This window comes from Prionailurus bengalensis, chromosome E1, assembly GCF_016509475.1.
Source record: "Prionailurus bengalensis isolate Pbe53 chromosome E1, Fcat_Pben_1.1_paternal_pri, whole genome shotgun sequence".
Taxonomy (NCBI): domain Eukaryota; kingdom Metazoa; phylum Chordata; class Mammalia; order Carnivora; family Felidae; genus Prionailurus; species Prionailurus bengalensis.
Genome location: NC_057347.1, coordinates 47,505,441 through 47,520,378, shown reverse-complemented (window position 1 = coordinate 47,520,378; position 14,938 = coordinate 47,505,441). Strand labels below are relative to the sequence as shown.

Sequence of the window (14,938 nt, the reverse complement as noted above, 5' to 3'; positions counted from 1 at the left end):
CTGATGACTCCCGGGAAGCCGGGCTCAGCAGAGCAGGCTCTGAGCCTGGGCTGGCCGCTCCATCCCCGGCAGGCTGGTGCCCGCTCGCAGGAGACTCTCCTTCCCCACGCCCTGGGGAGGGGAGGGCCCGCGCAGGGGGTGCAGGTGTCTCCCAGCCCTGGCTCCCCAGCAGACACCGGCATCCACGGAGCCCCTTCCCTGGGACCGTGAGGGTTCCCGAGAGCCACACAGGCAGCGTGACTGTGGCCTCAATGAGCAGAAAACGTCTGAAGGAGCTTGGAGGCAAGGCGATGGGACCGGGAGACTCGCCCACAAACCCCTGGAGTCGCCCACATCGCGGCAGATTTACACAAAGAGGACTTCAAAAGGAAGAGGCCATCCATCTTTCATGCTCTGAGGCCGGTGGAGGACTCAGGGCCCCCCGCCCCCCGGCTGCCCAACCCCCTCCTGCCTCCCCCGTCCCCGCCGAGGGAAGGTGCAGCCCGGCCTCCGTGATGGGCCTGCTGCGTGGTCCACGGTTGCCGGTGATGCTGAGCGTACCCCACGGGCCAGGCCCCACTCAGCACCCTTCCCAAGACCTTCGGCGGCTCCCGCACCGGAGAGCTCAGGATGCCCACCCCCACCGCACCCGGAGATTCAAAGTACATCTCTATTTCTTCAAATGACTTCCCATCTACCTGTAGTGCTGAAATTAAGTCGTAATATAGTGCTTCTTTCTAGATATTCTGTCCTAAACCACCGGAACCTTCTTCTCGCCCCCTGACTGCTGCTTTGCGGGTGTGCCTGGCACACGGTGAGTCTGCCTCGGGCTACCCCACGTCCCTCCGAGGACCCCAGGCACCTGGCACTTGAAGCTGGGCCCACGGGCCGTGCGAGGGGCTGGGGTCCTGGGCCAGGCCTCTGCTCCGGGGAGCTCCCCCTGGAGAAGGCCCGCCCGCCCGGACACAGAAAGGCACTCTCAGGGGGCCAGTCCCCTGCGGGAACACAAGCCGGGGACGGGGAGAGAAAGGGAGCACAGATGAGGGGGGATCTCTCGGGAGGTTATAACCGGAAGGGGAGGCTGGTTTGCAACACAGAGGTGAGCCCAGGCGCCCCAGTATGTGTTTCTCTTGTTACGGGAGCCCGAGCCAAGAGCTTGGAAGGGTAGAGGAAAAGGAAACTTGTGCTCACCAGTAGTCACAACAGATCTTGGCCATTCCTCCTGGCTCCGACCATGGCTTCAGAGGTTGGGCTCTGGGTTCTGAGAGCTGGCTTCACCGTTTACCAGCTGTGTGACCTTGGGCAAGTTGCTTCTGTATCCGTACCTGTAAAATGGATGTGACAGTTGCACTCACCTTATGGAGCGGTGTGAAACTTAAAGACAGTGACGTGGAGAAGCTTAGCAGGGCACATGATATATAGTAAACACTCACCGGATGAGCCGTGCCTACGATCATCATTACCCTTAATGGTCTGTGACGCCTGAGTGTTTCTCGCACACAGGCAGAGAATTTCCGTCACGCTACGTCAACCTGAGGCCGGGATTTTGAAGCTCAAAAGGCCGCTCGGCTCAGGGGTCTATTCCCGGCCACACATCAGGCTCTTGGAGCGGCCCCAAAAGGGGCAACTGGTAAACCCGGAAAGGAAGAGAGGTGCAGAATGCGGGAGGGGTGTGGGGGCGCGCGGGCAGGCAGGACTCTCCGCAGGCCGGCCCGCTTTCCTCTGTCCCCTGCTGTATCCACGCACCCATCAGCCTCTTCGTAGTCACCTGTGGAACAACCTACTTCTGTCCTTTTTTACTGAAATGCATTTATCTCGTCAATGAAAACGTACGTGGCAAATCTTTAACGGAAGTAAAATGAAAACCGTAAGATAAAAGCAGAACTACAGTCAGGTCCCGCCGGCTTCTTTGCCCTCTCTGGGCTTTTCTTTGGTTTGCAAGCATCAGAAAGGTGTTCGACACTTGCCAACCCCAAACAGAGCTTTCCTTCTGGACCCAGTTGGGGGGATGGGAGGAGAACCGAAAGGGAAATAGTGTTCTCACCCCGGGCACGGTGCTGGGCAATGCCAGGCCCAGGAAACACCTGAAATCTTCCTGCAGTTTGGGGATGGGCTAGGGCTTGAGGCTAATGCCTGGGAGGGCGGATCCCCAAGATGTCCCTGGGCAGGATCCTGGGTCCCCCAGACTCCCAGGACAAGGACCCATTCATCCCTTCCACTGGTGACTGGTCTGCACAGTGTGAGAGTACAAGGGTCCCCTGTGTCCCCAGGGTCCCCTGCCCTTACCCGGCAGTGTCCCCTTATCCTGCAGCCCAGAGCAAGCAGGTGCCCCCTGTGGCCTGCCCCTCACTACCTCCAACTCAGGTATCCGGAGCTGCCAATCGTGGCGATCTCTAGTCACCATCTAGAGCCTTCTTTCCTCGCCTCTCCCAAAGGTATTTCTGGTCCCAAGAGGGAAAGAAAGCCCTGAAACCTGAGCAGAAGTTATCCTTAGTGACACGCCTGAGCAGTGCATTAATAGAAGCCTCCCTCAGGCCCCTGACACGTCTGGGCAGCTGCTCAGTCCCGTCTGGTGTCCCTCAGCCCCAAGGCCAGCCCCCTCTGGCTCAGCCGGACACACTAAACTTAGCTTCCACCCCCAGCTCATAACCGCTGCCACCTCCCAGCCTGGCTGCCACCTGCCCGGGAGCCACCGCCACCAGACCGCGCCGAAGGCGCCCGCTCCTCCGCCACCAACATGTCCCAGACCAAAGCGCCCAAGGTCCGCGCGACCCTCTTCTGCATCCTGGTGGGCATCGTGCTGGCCTTGGTGGCCGTGGTGACCGACCACTGGGCGGTGCTGAGCCCCGAGGTGGAGCACCACAACGCCACCTGCGAGGCGGCCCACTTCGGCCTCTGGCGGATTTGCATCAAGCGTATTGTCACGAGTGACGGCAAGGACAAGACCTGCGGACCCATCTCCCTGCCTGGGGGTAACGTACCCACTCTCTGATCCCGTGCCCGCCTCCTGCCCTCCCTCATCCCCCTGGAAAAGGTGCCTGTGGGAAAGACCAGGAATAGCGCCCAGCCCCCTGTGCCCAGGGAGGAGGATCTGGATTGCATGTGTCATCCCGGAGGCCAGAGCTGCCGGCTTGTAAAATAAGGCCGTCTGTCTCTAGCTGTTTCTGTCTTGCTGGGGCCTCGGGCCGTGCGCCCAGAGCCGAGGGCTGCGCAGGTGGGACCAGAGGCTCCCGGAAGAATCCGTGGATCCGTCAGACTAGAGGCTCCCAGCCCAGCAGCGGCCACTCTTCTGGGTGTGCCCGGCCCCACTCTCTCCCCCGCACAGACAGGCTAAGCGGCCCTACGTCCTCGGGCCGAAGGGACACGTGCGGCCGGCACGGTCGCTCCCCAGCCTCCAGGTTGGGCGTGTGACGGGATCGGCCGCGACACGTATGGGGCGTAGCGCAGAAGGAACACGCGGGGCTCCTTGCCATTGTCTTTAAGAATCTCAAGACGGGGACAGCGAGGCCTGGAGCCAAGCGGGGGTCCCTTCTGTGTGCAGGGCCTTGGCCGACCGCGTCGGTCACACGTCCGTAAAGCGGGACCTGGGTGTAGGTGAACCACCCACTTGGTACACCCCCTCTGAGCTCAGACCCCTTCAGAGCCGGGAAGCGGCTCCTCCTGCTGCGACTTAAGCGCACTCCTCAATCTCCCACCACGTGACTGAGCCGCACATCAAAGGCGAGCTCCTTGTGAGGATACCTGGTAGCAGGGTGACCGGTCTATTCTGCAAACGTGGAGCCTTCCACGCCCGTGGCAAACAGCACACGCCGAGGAAAGAGCCCTGTGTGCAGAATCGAAGGTCTGGGCTCCAGTCACGCGTTGCCCACGACGCCCCAGTGACTTTGGGGGCGACAAAGGATATGGTGACTTCTGCTTGGCGCTCGGGCTCAGCAACGTGAGTCCCTCCCGGGGCTCACGAACAGCACTCTGAGGTGGCAGTGGACCGGGCCGAGGGCGGTCTCCCACCTGGTTTTCTGAGGCTTTCCCTCTGCTATCAGACTGGGGGTTCCCTGCACCCTGCCCTTCAGAGAAGTCAGTGCTAAGTCCCTGGAGACCTTGCAGTCTGTGTGTGGGACAGAGGAGCCCAAAGCCCATTGCCCCCACTTCTCTTTTTCCTCCTCCTTCCCCTCCCGCTGGCTCTAGGAAGCCCCTGCCTTGCTCACACCCCCCTTGAAATGCGGAAGACTTGTCGATAGATACCCAGCTGTCCTGGAAACACCGAGTCCTGGGGCTTTAACAGACGTGGACATGTGCTTGAAGGGTATCACATGCCCACGTTCCTCAGCCACAGCCGAGCACACCCGTAAACAGATGCATCATGCAGCCAATTCCGCCCCCCCCCCCCCCCCCGGCAGGGCAGGGCAGGGCAGGGCGAGGCCGATTCTCTACGGACCGTGCATGGGAATGCACGTTACGGTCCCGTCCATCTGTCCTCAGAGGCCCTACCTTTTAAAGTCTGGGGAGTTTACAGAGCAGATGAGCGGGGAGGCGAGGCAAGTCCATACAAGGAAGAGACACACTAGCAGGGGACCAGCAGGCACGGATTGGCCTCGAGCCCGACAAGACAGTCCATGTGTATGTCTCCTTGCTCTGGCCCAGAGGGAATCCTGCCTCCCACCCTTGCGAGCCGGGCCCTACCCCAACAAGCTTCTAAAGTATGTTCCTGCCTCCTCCCCTCTCCTTTCTCCGCAGATGCACGCACCTTTTGCCTTCCCCAGCCACCTTTCCGGTGCTCTGTGGGATTACTCTTTTCTAGAGGGAGGAACAGAGCTCATCTATGTTCTCTCATTTATTATGAATGGCAATAATAACCACCACAAACACAAACATAGTACCATCTGCCAAGTATTGTTTCAATTCCCTTCCCTATTTTAACTTTGTAAAAAAAAAAAAATGTTATGTTTATATTTGAGAGAGAGAGAGAGAGAGAGAGAGAGAGGCAAATGTGAGCAGGGGAGGGGCAGAGAGCGAGAGGGAGACACAGAATCTGAAACAGGCTCCAGGCTCTGAGCTGTCAGCACAGAGCCCGACGCGGGGCTCGAACCCACGGACTGCGAGATCATGACCTGAGCCGAAGTCGGCCGCTTAACCGACTGAGCCACCCAGGCACCCCACCCCCCACACCACCCATAGTTTAATTTTGAATGACATCAGAAGAAATTACAGACCAAGAATCTCCAAAAATCCTCTTCTCCTTAAATACAATGAGAGCTCGAGGATGGTGAGCTTTGTGGCACTTTAACTTGCTCTACTCCTGTTCCCCACTCCCCAACTCTGTCATAGCCTTGAAACCCAACAGCCTGCAAATAGTGAAAATTTAGCAGCCTGGACAGGCTGGGCTGGGTCTCTTTCACAGCCTCATTCCCAGAGAACTGTCATTATTTGATCTGTCTGGTGGTTCCCTGGAAGTCCCCACTTGCAAGGCTGTCTTTATTTGACCCGACGCTGAGCTCATCCGGCGGAAACGGTCTTTTTCCAAGGGGACACTTGCCAAAAACAATTAGAAACAATTGTTTAATAGCGTAACTTCCCGAGGCAGTGGACCACGGCAAGGCAGACAATAGACAAACCAAAAGCTGGAGAATGAGATATCCACAGGGGGCTTGGAAAAGCTCCATCATAATCCTGAGAATTTAGAAGGCCACGTGCATGCGTAGTGCCATAGAGTACAGAGGAAATCCCTGAAGAGGTCCTAAGCTCTCACCTCGGGCTGCTCTTGAGGCTGTGGGCAAGCAGAAAGTCAAGGCTAAGGCAGAAACGTAGGCTGCTTCGTGGAGCACTTAGCTCTCTCTGCTCAGCCCCTCGGTAAAGGCTGGGAGGTGTAGGAGTTCCCAGCATTTTGCCAAATGTGAGCTGACTGCCGAGCTACCTGAGCGGAGATTTCAGTGTCCACACGTGACAAAGTGTGCAGCCTTTCCACAATTAATCAGGAGAAGTCACTAAGCAAACAACAACAGGCAGCGACAGGAGCAAACCCTGGGGAAACGGGAGGACTCTGATTTCCAGAGGCGTTCATTGTATGATGCACATTTTCCAGCTTTAAGTTTAAATTTAAAAAAAAAATTTTTTTAATGTTTATTTATTTCTGAGACAGAGAGGAACAGAGCATGAGTGGGGGAGGGGCAGAGAGAGAGGGAGACACAGAATGGGAAGCAGGCTCCAGGCTCCGAGCCGTCAGCGCAGAGCCCGACGCGGGGCTCGAACTCACGGACCGCGAGATCGTGACCTGAGCCGAAGTCGGACGCTCAACCGACTGAGCCACCCAGGCGCCCCTTATTTTATTTTTTTGATGCTTATTTATTTATTTTGGGAAAGAGAGAGAGAGGGAGAGGGAGAGCACAAGCAGGAACAGGGGAGGGACAGAGAGAGAGGGAGAGGGGGAGAGAGAGAGAGAGAGAGAGAGCATCCCAAGCAGACTCCTGCAACTGTCAGCGCAGAGCCCAACGTGGGGCTGGAACTCACAAATCAAAGAGCTGTTGAGCTGGAATCAAGAGTTGGTCGCTTAACCGACTCAACCAACCTGGTGCCCCTAAATTTAAATTCTAAATTAAAAAAAAAAATCACAAGACATGCAAAGAAATAAAAAAGTATGGCCCGTACATAAGGGAGATAAAACCAGTCAAGAGATCCTTAAGAAAGCCAGATATTGGACTTAAAGACTTTAAATCAGCTATTTTAGATACAAAGAACAACAAGCAACAAAGCCTAAAGGACTAAAGATGAAAACGATGTCTCATGAAATAGAGAATATCAATAATGAGATAGAAATTATTTTAAAAGGACCCAGTAGAAATTCTGGAGTTGAGAACTACAATAATTGAAATGGAAAACTCAATAGCAGATCTGAGAAGGGACAAAAAGGAATAAGTGAACTTGAAGATAGACGGATTGAGATTAGCTAACGTGAGGAATAGACAGGGGGAAAAAAAGAATGAAGAAAAATGAACAGAGCCTCAGAGACATGTGGGATAGTAGCAAATGAAGCAATATACGCATAATGCTGGTGTATATTAAGAAGGAGAGGAGACAGAAAGAGAGAGAAAGGAGCAGAAAGGATGGGTGAAAAATAATAGCTGAAAAGTTTCCAAATTTGATGAAAAACACTTAATCTACAAATCCATGAAGCTTCAGGAATTCCAGTAGGATAAATCCACCCCAAGACTCATCATAATCAGAACTGCTAAAAGATAAAGACACAGAACCTTGGAAGCAGCAAGAAATGACTCATCACATACAAGAGATCCTTAATAAGATTGACAGCTGATATTTCTCCAGAAACCATGGAGGCCAGAAGGCAGTGGGACAACAAATATAAATATATATACAGTCATCTAATTCTCACAAAATCCTCTATAAGGCCCATACTATTATCATCTTGGCTTACAGATAAAGAAAATGAGGCACAGAGAGGTTAAGTAACTTGACCAAGGTCACACAACTACCACGGGAGAGCAGTCAGAGGTCATACCCCTAAAAGTCACCTTCTTGGTCACTACAGTATACTACTTTATACCTGTCATTCTTCAGGTGATTCGCATCCTACACGTGGGAAAACTGAGGCTCAGAATGGCCTTCCCAACGCTAACCATCTCACAAGGAGAGCTTCAACACCCAAGCCTCAAATCCAGACCCCCCTTCCTCTCCAGTCCACTCCCATAGGATGCCCCCCACCGTGCGTACAAACACAGCCCCTAAAAGCTGCTGATCCAGGCAAACACAGAAGAGGCCAACTTTTGACGTGGCATGGTTTAGTAGAAGCTGGACCAGGAGCTGGTTCAAGAGAGACTTTTCAAGGTCCCATGCAACCATATAGATTGCTGATGGCTCTAGAGATCGCAAATTGTCTAATTTGGTTTTTCTTCTGACCCAAAGAGTTCTAGAAGGACTGTCATGCACAAGATTGACATCTGAGGTCAATTCCAATGCCTTTAGAATGAGAGTAAGGTCTTCTTCCTTTGTGAGGAGAGGCCGACTGCCTAAAATCCCAAGTGAGTCATCCCAGAGGGGTCATCCCCTGCCCCTGGGCTAGGGAGAATGTTATTTCTCTCGGGCTCTGTCTCTTTAGGCTAAGGTAACAGACTGCCCCAGGACCCCACTGCCCTTATGGCCCATCTTCTCTTCCAGTGCTCGGTGCAGGGACTGGAACCACATGAAAGAACATGACGGTACAGACCCCAAGAATTTCAGGGGCTTTCTTTCTCCTCCACGTGAGCCCATGCTGGAGACCCAGGCTATAACTAGCCTTCCCCCACCCCCCACCATAGAACAGCAATGCTCTGACACTCTGGGGTTGGGTCTTGAGGATTTCTCCAACCCAACTGTCAAAAGTCTTCCATCAGAGGGGCGGGTACTCCATCAGAGCACAGAGAAACCACTGCCAGGAGCACCAAGAATTTCTTTTACAAAAAGGGTCAAGACAACCCTGGCATTGATGCAAGTAACAAGTAAGTGAAATGTTTTTTCCGACCCCTAAATCGCTAGTTCCCTTGGTTTTGTATCAATTAACAAGGTATTTTTTTTAATATATTGAAGTCTACATCAACCAGTAATGGGTACGCTGAGACATTCTGGGTGACAACCCAGAAGCATCCCCTAATCGTGTAAGTTAGAGAATCAGAGAAAGAAATACCTGCATTAACTCAAGTTCAGGTTGGAGTTAAATGTGTCTTCTGTTCAGTTCTTTGAAATCGGCACAATTAGATACGGTTCTGTGTAGTCACTCGTTTAACCAGAGTGCTTGGCGAGCCAGAATATTCCAACCCCGGTCAAGTTCAATAGCTGAGTTCACCATATTTTTTAAGGAACAGCCCACTCAACTTTTTAGTCCCAAGCAGGTTCCGTGCTGTCAGCGCAGAGCCTGATGTGGGGCTCAAACCCACGAACCGAGAGATCATGACCTGGCCGAAATCAAGAGTCACTCTCTTAACTGAGCCACCCAGGCACCCCCCAGAAATACAAATACTAACATCACCACGAGCCATTGGTGGAGACAAAGGAGGCTGGAGGACCTCGGAGTTCTTAATTATGGGTCCCGGATCATCACCCTGACACTGGATCCAAAGCACTTGCTTCTTCTGCCCCGTGAAGGGCTATAGTCCATCAAGACGAAGCTATAAGCCCTGAGCTTTGTGTCGTTGGGATGGGAGCCGGGGAAAAGGCAGGCAGATGCCCGGCTTGGTTTTTCCTGAACGAGCATCTTGTTGGTGCTGGACGTGTCCGGAGTGACGCTTGGGTCTCATGGCGCCCCCACCCCTGCTGGAGTCATCAGGGACCACAAGGGGGCTCGTTGTCCTCCATAGACAGCCATGGGGTCCCGGAGCGGACGTTACTCCCGGGTTCAGGGCAGAAGACGTTGGCCTTCCTCGCGTGCTACGTTCAAGAGAGGGGACAAGGCCGGCCCATCCATTCTCAAGCCCTCGGTTCCACGATATCGGAGAGAAGTTGACACTTCCAGACGCCCTGAGTGGGAACCCCACTCCCTGGGGAACCTCCATCCCCCACACGTGACATCATTTAATGGAGGAGGAGAGGGAATAGGGCAGGGTACCTGGGCCACTGAACGGGAAAATCTCCCCCAGAAAATCCACAGGCTGGCTTCCCCAGACAGACAGCATCCCACTATGGGGCTGAGCTAAGACGGGTTTTACGCAGGCAGCGGTCTGTCCGGAACGGAGCCTGTTGTTGACCTGGCGGAGGCTGACACACAAACACTACCTGCGTGTAAGAGCGGCCTCAGCAGCCCAAAACGGCCAAAGAGCTACGCTTTGGCCGGGCTCTGATGGGCCTTCATCTCACGGCCCTCTACTCCGAAGGCTTTTAACTCACAGACTGCGAGCAGTCAGGGAAGCAGCTGAAATACACTTGAATTCAGTCGATTCTTTTCAGGGGGTTTTCAGTGACAACCGAAATTGGCCCTTAAGGAATGAAACAGAAATGTTCCTTTGTCCAGAGGGAGACACGCGGAGCCTTACGACATAGCCCGAGCCACTCTGAAGCGGTGATTCAAGAGAAGCTATAGCTAATAATCTAAGAAATCGAAGAGGGTTGCATTGTGCTTTAAAATAGCACCGGAAGCCGTGAGAGAGAAGAGAGCGGCATTGCTTCTGACATCACCTCCAGCAGTCAGACACCCCAGGTAACTCCGCTCGAAAGGAAAGTGATTTAAATATAGAAGCTCAAAGAGGAGGCTGTTTACCGCTCAGAACATTTACTGCTGCTAAACCAGGCACATCTCCAGGGGTCATTTCCTTTCTCAGCCAGGGAGCAGCAGTAACACTGACATTGGGGGAGGGGAAAAGAGTGCCAGGCCATGGGCTTAAGTGGCAATAAGATGATTTAGGTTAGACAGAAGAAAGCCTGAATCCCAATGAAAGCTATGACTTTGGAAACACCTCAGGTCCACTTCCACAAGAAACCAGACGCCAATAATCATCTTCTCATAATTTACAGGTAGCCCGAAAGTGAAAAATTGAATGCACACCAGTAGATGCCATCTAAGCTAGGAGTGGAGGGGTCACGGACCCACAGGAAAAAGAAATCATTGAAGGGCACCCCACAAGTAAAAAGCAACCTAATTTGATTTTTTTTTTTAAGAAACAAGCGATTTTTTAAAAAAAAAACATTCACCTACTTCCTAAAGAAGGAGTAAAGAATATTAAACTGTATTCAATAAGCAATAAGAACTCGTTTGATTTTAAAGAATGTCAAGTTACAAGAGAAACTGAAGGAGAAAAACAGAAGAGGAATTATGCCTGAAATTATATTTAAAACCAGCACGAATTTCTTTGTTCTGAGTCCTTCAACTGCCCCGCCATCAAATGCAGATTTTTCGTCCCGCTGTCCACAAATCTTCCGTGGCTTTTCTGATGCTTATGATGTAGAACACACAGCTCACCACGGAGGTTTTTCTGGGCTGCCTCTTTGGTCACGGGTGCCAAGGGTCCGATGAAATGACATGATAGTCACATTTGGCCCTTGAATGGAGGTGCTCTACCCTGCACCCAAGTCCTTCCAGATGACCTACTCAGAAGAGCTCTTTGTGGGGCATTTTAAGGGAGCAGGGCTTCCCAAAGTGGCTGAGCATCAGAGTGTTCCGGAAAGCTTTTGAAAAACATCCTTCCCCATCAGTCCCAGTGCATCAGGATGGACGCAGATATTGATAGAAAACACAGCCCTAGATTTTGATGTGACCAGGCTTTCTCCACCTCAGCCCTACTGGTACATTGGGGCGGGTCAATTCTGTGTTGTGCACGGCTGTCCGTAGCCGTAGGATGTTTAGCGGTATTCCCGGCCTCTCTCTACCCACTAGATGCCAATAACACGCCTGCCAGTTGTAACACCAAAAACGTCTCCAGACTTTGCCCAACGTCTCCTGGTGGGGGAGGGGGGGACGCAGAATGAGCCCCAGGTGAGAACAACCATTTGGCCCTTTGTTGATGGTGTTCCCTGCACCCCCTGACAAACCGGGTGCTCAGCCTCAGTTATCCCATCTGCCTAATGGGCTCAGTACCCACAGTACTATGGTGCCTGCTTGACAAGATCAGCCTTTGCTTCCTGAAGAACTCTTGGCTTCTTAAAAAAAAAAAAAGTAAGTTTATTTATTTATTTTAAGAGAGAGAGAGAGAGAGACCACACGAGCAGGGAAGGAGCAGAGAGAAAGGGAGAGAGAGAATCCCAAGCAGGCTCTGTGCTGTCCGAGGGGCTTGAATTCACCAACCGTGACATCATGACCTGAGCAGAAACCAAGAGGTGGACGCTTAACCAACTATGCCACCCAGGGGCCCCAAGATGGCTTCTTAACGCCCTTATCCTGATATTTTGGTCTAACGGTCCGAGAAAGACGTTTGTTTCAGCCCCGATTCAGGGTTTAGGGAGATGAGGGCCGGCCAGACCAGCGGGGTCCCACCCACCCTCTTTTCCTGGAGCCTCTGGCCAGGCTGCAGGCCCCATCTCTCAACTCACAGGCTGCCTCCCTCCTTTGCAGAGAAAAACTGTTCCTACTTCAGGCATTTTAACCCAGGCGAGACCTCCGAGATCTTCGAAGTCACTACTCAGAAAGGTGAGCCCCTGGTGGAAAGCAGGGAGGGTCGGGGAGAGCGACCACTGTCACAGGCTGCTGAGCCAGAAAACCATCTGGCACGAACGACGCCCCTGCTTGTGCTGGAAGGGAGCTCGTCCTGGTCCTGATGCGTCAGAGCCGCGGCCCCCTCACCCTCCGAGAGCGCAGCACCCGGGCGGCCACCCTGAGCTTCCATCATCAGGGCTGGGGAGCGCTTGCAAAGACGCGGTCCCCGGTAGGTGCCACACCTGCAGAAGGAATGCGTCTTCCCACGAGGCCGAGGGTGACCGAGGGCGGCCGCAGCGACGGGAAACAGAACAAGTTCTCAGAACCCCTGCGCTGGTTTTCAGGGCTGGTGGGTCAGCCGATTCCCTCCGTGGCCCCGCTGTCACCCGCAGGGAATCAGGAGAGCAGGGACGCGGGGGGGGGGGGGGGGGGGGGGGCGGTGCAGGAGAAAGGGGCGCAGGAGCACGTGCGCCGCGTGGGGCCTTCCCGGAAGCACCTCGGCACGTGTGCGCAGGACCCCCGCACGGGGTGTGAGCTCGCACGCTCGCTCTGAGAGATCCTCACGTGCCACACACGCACCCACACGCACACGATCGCGCGCGTGGCCCTGCAACAAGCCACACTTCCAGCGCCGCTTGGCGTCCCTGGACAGACCACCCTCCGCCCTCTGGCCCGTGGCTCGCAGGAAGCTTTCCGTTCCAGAAAGTTCTCCGGCCACACGGCTCCGGCGGGCGTCGCAGGCCTCTGCCCCCCCACCCCCACCCCAGGGTTAGGGCCCCACGCGGGGCGTGGGAAGGGCAGGTCTGTTGCCATCCCGGCCCCACCCCTGACCTGCCACGTGACTCTGGGAGAGGGGCTTCAGCTCGGACCCTCAGTGTGCTCCGCAGTGTAATGGGCACAAGGACGCGCGGCCCTGCCCCCCCCCCCCCCCCCCCCCCCCCCGTTCTCCCTCGCCCCGGCCGCTGCTGAGCCGCTGCGTCGCACCTGCCCTCCTGTCCCGCAGAGTACAGCATCTCGGCCGCCGCCATCGCCATCTTCAGCCTCGGCTTCATCATCATGGGGACCATCTGCGCGCTTCTGTCCTTCAGGAAGAAGCGGGATTACCTGCTGAGGCCGGCGTCCATGTTCTATGCGTTCGCAGGTAGCGGCTGGGGCTGGGGGCCGGGCCCGCGTATCTGGCACAGGGGTGGGGGCACCGGCGACCACGCCCTTGACTAACACAGCGAGCGAGGGAAGAGGCGTGGCCGGCGGGGGGAGGGGGGGCGAGCCCGGGAAGGGGGCGGTCTGGGCAGAGGGCCCTGACGGCCCCGCTCGGCCCGCAGGTCTGTGCATCTTCGTGTCGGTGGAGGTCACGCGGCAGTCGGTGAAGCGCATGATCGACAGCGAGCACACCGTCTGGATCGAGTACTACTACTCCTGGTCCTTCGCCTGCGCCTGCGCCGCCTTCGTCCTCCTCTTCCTCGGCGGCCTCGCCCTCCTGCTCTTCTCCCTGCCTCGAATGCCCCAGAACCCCTGGGAGTCCTGCATGGACGCCGAGCCCGAGCACTAGCCCTCCGGGGGCCCCCCGGCCACCCTCAGGAAGCCGAGCCTGGCCCAGAACGTTCTAGAGAGGAGGCGGGAGCTTTACCTCTCCCCGGTGCCACCTACCCCACGACAACCGCTGCTGCTTCCCTCTCTGAGCCCTTCTTTGGGCTGTGACAGTCTCCCCCTGGGAATCCAGCAAGTGGACCTGATCCAGACTTGCCCAGGTGGGAGGGAGGCAGGCAAGGCGAGCAGGTGCACAGGTGTTTGGTGAGGGAGACCTTCCCCTGGAGGTCAGAGTTGTCCCCACTGAGCCAGTTGTCTTTGATAAACTGGGTCCAGTTGTCCTCTGTTAGCCCTGTAGGGACGCCCTGTGCTCATGTACCAATTCTGGGCGTGTGCCAGAGCCAGTAGCCAACCACTCCCACCTTCTCCTGGACAAGATACACCCTTTCCAGTGAACTGAACGTTCCCTCCTTGGTTTCCAAGATGCCTGAGGAGCGTTTTTTTAAACTGGGTAGAACCTGACTGTGGTTTGAAATAAAAGCTCTTTGAAAACTTTTTTTCCTTGCACCTTGCACAGAAATTGCTTGGATTCCTGGCCACGCCCCAGGGGCCCCATGACCCTGAAGAAGAAAGAATGTCCCTCCCATCACCTCCCCCCCCCCCGGGAGGGGGGTGAATGTTTAGGACTTTTGTAGAGAGCTGTAGGGAAGAGGGGGTGATGAGGTCCTGTTTACCAATAAAACTTACCAATAAAGGCTGAATTCCAGCTTGGATCTCTGGGCCCTGGGATCTTCTTTGGGAGAAAGCAGAGACCATCTGACTAGGCAAGGGGTTCAAAATAAAGAGGAGTTATTTCCAGAGCCCCAGCTAACACAGCACTCGAGCTCCACAGCCACACGTGTCTGGTTTCAGATGCTGGATTTTTGTTACGAGGAACATCAGGAAGCAGGGCTTAGCAGTTAGACACTTAGGGCCACGCGGAATGTCATAATTTACACTCTTCTGCCTTCCAGAATCCCACCACGTCTACCCAACCCTCAGAAACGTTAAGTCAGACACAGTCGGCAGAGAGATTCTGCGCGCTCCGTGCCCCAAACACACACCAGAAGGGCCGTGTAGTGTTAATTCTTCCGTAGCAGGGCTTGCAAACCACAGCCTGCGGGCCAGACCCCGCCCACCGCCCGTTGCACAGTCCGCAGGCTAAGAATGGCTTTTTAACAATTTGAAATGGCTTTTAAAAATCAAAAGAAGACGAATATTTTATGACATTTGACAAGTATTCCAATTTCAGTGTCCATAAAGAAAGGCTTACGGGAACCGGCAAAG

The 14,938-nt window shown here is 54.7% G+C and overlaps 1 protein-coding gene across 1 annotated transcript; it reads left to right on the top strand.

Moving 5' to 3' along the window:
• The first annotated feature begins 2,560 nt into the window (after positions 1 to 2,560).
• Positions 2,561 to 14,167, top strand: CACNG1 (calcium voltage-gated channel auxiliary subunit gamma 1). Its single transcript, XM_043585069.1, has 4 exons — positions 2,561 to 2,951; positions 12,005 to 12,079; positions 13,089 to 13,226; positions 13,408 to 14,167. The coding sequence occupies exons 1-4, from the start codon at positions 2,717 to 2,719 to the stop codon at positions 13,632 to 13,634; spliced, it is 675 nt and encodes a 224-aa protein (XP_043441004.1). The 5' UTR covers positions 2,561 to 2,716; the 3' UTR covers positions 13,635 to 14,167.
• The last annotated feature ends 771 nt before the right edge of the window (positions 14,168 to 14,938 follow it).